Source organism: Zingiber officinale, chromosome 5B (genome assembly GCF_018446385.1).
Source record: "Zingiber officinale cultivar Zhangliang chromosome 5B, Zo_v1.1, whole genome shotgun sequence".
Taxonomy (NCBI): domain Eukaryota; kingdom Viridiplantae; phylum Streptophyta; class Magnoliopsida; order Zingiberales; family Zingiberaceae; genus Zingiber; species Zingiber officinale.
The window spans coordinates 65,653,708-65,661,432 of record NC_055995.1 but is presented as its reverse complement, the minus strand read 5'-3'; the positions used below and the strand labels follow the sequence as shown (position 1 = coordinate 65,661,432).

General features: G+C 32.5%; 1 protein-coding gene across 1 annotated transcript; it reads left to right on the top strand.

Annotated features, from left to right (window-relative positions):
- Window positions 1–303: 303 nt before the first annotated feature.
- On the top strand, window positions 304–1,524 carry LOC121986689. Its single transcript, XM_042540640.1, has one exon. The coding sequence runs from the start codon at window positions 304–306 to the stop codon at window positions 1,522–1,524; it is 1,221 nt and encodes a 406-aa protein (XP_042396574.1).
- The last annotated feature ends 6,201 nt before the right edge of the window (window positions 1,525–7,725 follow it).

The following is a 7,725-nucleotide window of genomic DNA, read 5'->3' as shown; positions in this document are numbered from 1 at the left end:
TTAAAAATTAAATTTAGCTTGTAGGAATGGATAATGGACTTTTCTATGTTTCTAGAATTAAAAATAAACATGCATCTATTGAGATATTGAAATCATGTTATCTTATTGACTTATCATGTTTATCACAATGACTGAATCTATTTAATAACATGTTTGCAGTTTATATATAAAATATTTAGTGTTTTTGAGTTGTTTACAGATAGATTATTTAGTTACTATATTGGTTGTTAAGTTTTTTGATTTTTTGACTGAATCTATTTTTTTGTTGAACCAGTTTTAGTACATATATTTACTGGAATTATGATGGATAAAGGTTGGATGTTTTTACCAAGACAAACTGAGGAATACAGAAAAGGACTTGAGAATTTTCTAGATTTTGCATTTTCTAATGCAAACATAAATGGAACAATTGCATGTCCTTGTGCAAGATGTAAGATTGGCATATGTGTTTCAAGAGAGGAGGCTTATGATCATTTGACGGTTGATGGATTTATTAAAGGTTATACTCACTGGGTTGCTCATGTAGAGATAGCATGTAGTGCACCTTCAATATCTAGTTCGGTTCTGTCTCGTGATGATGTAGATAACATGGAGGGACTAGTTCATGATGCTTTTGGGGTCCAACAACACAATGGTAGTACAATCAATACAGCAGGATTTGAAAAGGATAAAGATATTCCATTTGGGGAGGCCGAGAAATTCTATAAATTAATTGATGATTCACAAAAGGAGTTATATCCCGGATGTAAGAAATTCTCAAAACTTGCATTCATCATTCGCTTGCTTCACTTAAAATGTCTTGGAAGAATGACCAATAAAGTCTTTAATATGCTTTTGGATTTGTTGAGAGAAGCATTTCCAAATGCTATGAAAGATTTACCAAAGTCATACTATGAAGCAGAGAAATTAATGAAGCAATTAGGACTTGGTTATGAAAAAATCGATGCTTGCCCTAATGATTGTACTTTGTACTGGGGGTTGGACAAGGAAAGAGTTCTCTGTAAAACATGCAATGAGCCTAGATGGGAAACATCTGAAGATGATCCTACTGGTGACAAGAGGAAAGTTGCATGTAAGGTTTTATGGTATTTTCCAATAAAGCCTAGGTTACAACGTTTGTTCATGTCCTACAAAACGGTCGTCCATATGAGATGGCATTCTGAATCTCGCACAAAAGACAGTTACATGCGACACCCAGCTGATTCCCCAGCTTGGAAAACGTTTGACCATAACCACCCAGAATTTGCGAAGGATCCTAGAAACATAAGGCTAGGATTAGCTTCAGATGGATTTAATCCATTTAAAAATATGAGTGCGGTGCATAGTACGTGGCCAGTCATTTTAGTGCCTTATAATCTTCCACCATGGATCCGTATGAAACAACCATACTTTATGTTATCATTGCTAATACCTGGTCCATCTGCTCCTGGAAATAACATCGACATCTACTTGCAGCCCCTTATTGCAGATTTGAAGGATTTGTGGGAAGTAGGAGTGCAAACATATGATGCATCAACAAAATAGAATTTTAAATTGCATGTTGCATTACTATGGACGATAAGTGATTTTCCTGGATATGCAACCCTATCTGGATGGAGCACCAAGGGTAAATTTGCATGCCCGGTGTGCCACAAATTTACACATTCACGGTGGTTAAAAAATGGTAAAAAATATTGCTATATGGGTCACCGCAAATTTTTAAACAGTGATCATGAGTTTCGCAAAGATTCTCAACATTTCGATGGCACAGAAGAGTATGGAAGACCACCACCAATACTTTCAGGAGACACAGTGATCAATGAGTTAAAAAATTTTAAATTGAAATTTGGAAAAATAGTTGATGATAATCTAGAACTACCATTCAATTGGAAAAAGCTAAGTATTTTCTTCGATTTAACCTATTGGAAAGATAATATGATACGTCACAATCTTGATCTTATGCATATTGAAAAGAATGTGTGCGAATCAATTTGTGGGACATTGCTAGATATGGAAGGGAAAACGAAAGATAATATTAAATCACGTCTTGATTTGCAAGAAATTGGGATAAGATCAGAACTTCATCCTATTGAGAAGGGACCGAGTAGAGTTTACCTACCTCCAGCTTGTTATTCAATGGGGAAAAAAGAGAAGGGTACATTTTGCAAGGTTTTGAAAAAAGTTAAAGTTCCAGATGGTTATGCATCTAACATTTCACGATGCATTCAACTGAAACCAGCAAAATTAATTGGTCTAAAAAGTCATGACAACCATATTTTGATGCAACAGTTGTTGCCGGTAGCACTACGTAAAACTTTGTCTAAATCAGTTCGGAATCCTTTGATCAGATTGTGTAGGTACTTCAGAGAGCTATGTTGTAAAGTAATTTCTCCTACTGATGTGGTTCGTCTGAGGAAAGACATTGCGGTGATTCTTTGTCAACTCGAGAAAATTTTTCCTCCGTCATTTTTTGACATAATGATTCATTTGACTGTACATTTGGCTACTGAAGTACAACTTGCTGGACCAGTTTATTATCATTGGATGTATCCAATTGAAAGGTAATAAACAATTCTCTTATTGATATTGTTTTATTTAAATTATTATTTTCACTCAATAATATAAAATTTATATTTTTGATATAAGGTACTTAGGGACATTGAAGTCATATGTTCGAAATAGAAGTCGACCAGAAGGATCCATTACTGAGGGGTATTTGGTTGAGGAATGTTTGACATTCTGTTATTTATATTTAGCTGATTATGTAGAGACAAGATTCAATCAATCAACGAGAAATGATGATACAACTATCGGTTCAACATTTGCATTGGACGTGTTTACAGCCTCTGGTTATGCACTTGGAAAGGCCATTGCAACTAAGTTTGATGATGAGACATTAAAGAAGGCACATCAATATGTGTTATTCAACTGTCATCACGTACAATCTTATATAGAGTATGTTAATATATATTTCATCGAGTTTAAATATATAATCATCAATGTTTATCAAATCGTTATTCTTAATTTCAGTGAACACCGTCGGATTTTGAATCTTAGTCATTCTGGTCTTCCACCTCACCAGATTGAACGTATGCATAGTGAGTCTTTTGCATCTTGGTTTGCAAAACATGTAAGTTTGTGGTGTAATTGTCATTAAAGTTATATATTATGATTTTTATACATATTTTATCATTTTGTTTTTGTGATAGATCGAAAATACAAATCCTTCCCAGGATGATCCAATATCAAATGATCTGAAATAACTTGCCAAAGGTCCGAATTTCATAGGGATACGATATGAAAAATTCCTTTCCAACGGATTTAGGTTTCATACAAAAGAAGTGGAACACAAGAGAAAAACTCAGAATTGTGGTGTTATTGTTCGGGCTACTACTTCAAGTTATTCAAGTATTAGAGATCAGAATCCAATATCAAGTGAACTTGATTATTATGGAATTTTGCAAAATGTGATTGAGTTAGATTACGAGGGAGGTCGAAGAGTTGTTTTATTTGAATGTGATTGGGTCTCCAAAGGCAAACGACTAAAACTAGACGAGGATGGTTTTATGTTGGCCAATTTTACAAATGTGAAGCGTCATAACGAGCCTTATATTTTAGCATCCCAAGCCATGCAAGTTTTTTATGTGGAAGATCCAGTTGATTGTAATTGGCATGTAATTATCACCACCGATGCACGAGGACATTATAAAATGCAACCTGTGGTAGATGTTGATACATACCTTCAAAGTTGTATTTGTAATCCTGAAGACGACCATGATCATGAAGAAATCGTTTGGGTTCGGGATGATGCTATAGGAGTTGAAATTGATGTTGATATATGATGAGATTCTGTTTATGATGAGATTTTGTCTAGCATATATAATTTTTATGTTTAATTAATATGATATAAAGTGATAGTAAGAGAGTAGATTTGCCATATATATATGTTATTTCACTGTTGACTATGGACCTTTTATTTATCATATCAATGGATATATAACTAACTTTCTTTTTATCTATAAATTGTAACTTTTGCTCTTGATAGGAATGGCTTGTGACGGTAAAACTATTGGAAAACCTCATTTTCAACATCAAGATAAGGCAAATACACAATCTCTAATTATGATTCCCAATCACGCAGCTCGAAATTCAAAAAGAGGTTAGGACTTTCTTCCTTATAATTATGGTTATTTCATGCTATTTATCCTACATAACTTGCCTTTGATAGGATTGACTCTTAAAAGTAAAAATGTTGGAAAACCTCATTTTAAACTTCAAGATGGGGAAAATACTCAACCACAGGTTTTGATTGACAATCACGCAACTCGAAACTCAAAAGAAAGAGGTAGCATCTTATTTTATACATCAACAATCTATTGTATATGAAAACTTGTGAATTTTTTATTTCAAAATATTAAGTTTTAATATACTTTGGTATAATGGTTATTTCAAAAATGTTGGAAAATCTCATGTTCAACTTCAAGATGGGACAAATACTCAACCACATATTTTGATTGACAATTACACAACTCGAAACTTAAAAAAAAGAGGTAGCATATTATTTTATACATCAGCCATCTATTGTTTTCTTTTGTATAACTCTTATTTGACTTTTTCTTTTATATGTTATATACATTATTCAAGTCTATCATGCAAGGGAAATTGAGAATGTGGTAACTAGCAGAAAAGGTCAGAACGCTCTTATTTATGATTTAAAACTCAAGTTGTTTATATTTTGTTCAAACAATATTTGTGCAGATTGTCAAAACATTCAAGGTGCATCAAATAACCAAATAGATGAAACTTCAAATCGGAAAGACAATGATGTACAAGGTATTAGATATAAAAATATATGAAACTTGTGAATTTTTTATTTCAAAATATTAAGTTTTAATATAGTTTGGTATAATGGTTATTTCATGCTTTATTTATCTTATATAACTTGTCTTTGATAGGAATGCCCCTTAAAAGTAAAAATGTTGGAAAATCTCATGTTCAACTTCAAGATGGGACAAATACTCAACCACAGATTTTGATTGGCAATTACACGACTCGAAACTTAAAAAAAAAAGGTAGCATATTATTTTATACATCAGCCATCTATTGTTTTCTTTTGTATAACTCTTATTTGACTTTTTCTTTTATATGTTATATACATTATTCAAGTCTATCATGCAAGGGAAATTGAGAATGTGGTAACTAGCAGAAAAGGTCAGAACGCTCTTGTTTATAATTTAAAACTCAAGTTGTTTATATTTTGTTCAAACAATATTTGTGCAGATTGTCAAAACATTCAAGGTGCATCAAATAACCAAATAGATGAAACTTCAATTCTGAAAGACAATGATGTACAAGGTATTAGATATAAAAATATATGAAACTTGTGATTTTTTTTATTTCAAAATATTAAGTTTTAATATAGTTTGGTATAATGGTTATTTCATGCTTTATTTATCTTATATAACTTGTCTTTGATAGGATTGCTTTATTTCATGCTTGTATACTTGACGAGTTTATTCATGTCCATGTTGCTCTATTCAGTGAAGGGTGGCACTATCCTCCATTATCTGTGGTCGTAATCTTTAACTAGTTACATAACAATCAGCAGAAAACACATTGGATTATTAGGCCATTAATTCTTTTCCAATTTCTCCCTCCAAAACACATACTTTAACATCCTCCAAACACATACTCAGTGACTGGTGACTTCATTTCTCTCACAAGATAGGCAATTGTTGGCAGTTTCAGACATTGCAATCGCTTCAGGTAATTTCTAGGACAGAGTAATTGCACCTTGATTTAAGCGGGAGAATCAAGTTGCTATCACATAGAGGTGGGTGAGCAGACAGTAGAGTAGAGAAGTAGGTCATGAGTGCCTAAATGCCAGCTTTAAAGAATCTCAGTGTCTTAGCACTCATGGTGCCATTTGTTGTTTAGCCTCTTAACCCCTGTTTAATTTTCATTCACTGCATTCTACCCAAGTTTTCTAGCGATTTTTAATTACATAATAGTCAATTAAGTTTCGTTAACACAAATATCAGTTGATGCGTGGCATGGCACACACGTCTATACCATGTATAGTTATTAAGGTCGGTGCTTCCCACACTTAAGTTCCCTCTTTTTTGTTTTTAATATGATATTTATGACTTTTTTAGCACAATTTGTGCAAGGTAGGTATTAATGGAGGATAGCTTCACTGAGGCAATTAGTTTCTTTTGTCAGAACTTGCAGTGTCTGTGTGCTAATTAAAAATGGAAGTATTTTGTTCAATCAAAATTTATATGGTTACTCTTTGCCTCTTCTGTACTAGTTGTATGCCTAATCTAATAGATATTGTTGCTTTTACGGGTCTGTATCACCTAAAATAAAATTTGTATTCGGAAAATAAACACACAATTAACCAAAAAAATTAGGGTTTAGTGCATTGGAAATCAGTGATAAAATTAAAAAACAGAACAGTTGGTTTACTTGGCAGCCCTGAGATCATTCCATCCAGTCTTGTTGAATTACTTGGGCAGATTGTATGCTGTTACAGATGGAAAAATTGGAAACCAGTGGGATGATCGGTTCAAAACCTGGTCTTGTTTGGAAGCTTTTGCGAATAGGCTTTTGCTTAAATTGGTGCTTGAAATGGGATTTGGGAACACAATTTACTTTTGTGAGAGAGGTCTGTCACTGCTCCAAGTTGAACTGGTTTATAAACTTATTTGGGCAGATTCGATAGGATTCTGACAATTTCCATGTATATATGTGAAATTAACGGTGTGAAATTTGCTTAGAGCATTACAACTAATTATGTTTAGAATTTGGGGTATAGATCACCAGCATTGTGCTTGGGCTTTTTAGGCATTAGCTTTCTAAAAAAGAAGTCGATATCCAAAAAAAAAATTCAGGGTTAACTTTGAAAATTGGCCAGAACTGTTTTCTGAATCTTGAAGAAACTGAAAACTTATGCAATCAATGTTTGAAAGAACCTGAAATTCTTATTTTGATGCCCCTTAAAAGTAAAAATGTTGGAAAATCTCATGTTCAACTTCAAGATGGGACAAATACTCAACCACAGATTTTGATTGGCAATTACACAACTCGAAACTTAAAAAAAAGAGGTAGCATATTATTTTATACATCAGCCATCTATTGTTTTCTTTTGTATAACTCTTATTTGACTTTTTCTTTTATATGTTATATATATTATTCAAGTCTATCATGCAAGAGAAATTGAGAATGTGGTAATTAGCAGAAAAGGTCAGAACACTCTTGTTTATGATTTAAAACTCAAGTTGTTTATATTTTGTTCAAACAATATTTGTGCAGATTGTCAAAACATTCAAGGTGCATCAAATAACCAAATAGATGAAACTTCAATTCAGAAAGACAATGATGTACAAGGTTTTAGATATAAAAATATATGAAACTTATGAATGTTTTATTTCAAAATATTAAGTTTTGATATAATTTAGTATAATGGTGATTTCATGCTTTATTTATCTTATATAACTTGTCTTTGATAGGAATGTCCCTTAAAAGTAAAAATGTTGGAAAATCTTATGTTCAACGTCAAGATGGGACAAATACTCAACCACAGATTTTGATTGGCAATTACACAACTCGAAACTCAAAAAAAAGAGGTAGCATATTATTTTATACATCAGCCATCTATTGTTTTCTTTTGTATAACTCTTATTTGACTTTTTCTTTTATATGTTATATACATTATTCAAGTCTATCATGCAAGGGAAATTGAGA

Excerpts from the sequence above, each read along its gene's own strand:
- LOC121986689 (XM_042540640.1), top strand. The coding sequence starts at position 304 with ATGGATAAAGGTTGGATGTTTTTACCAAGACAAACTGAGGAATACAGA.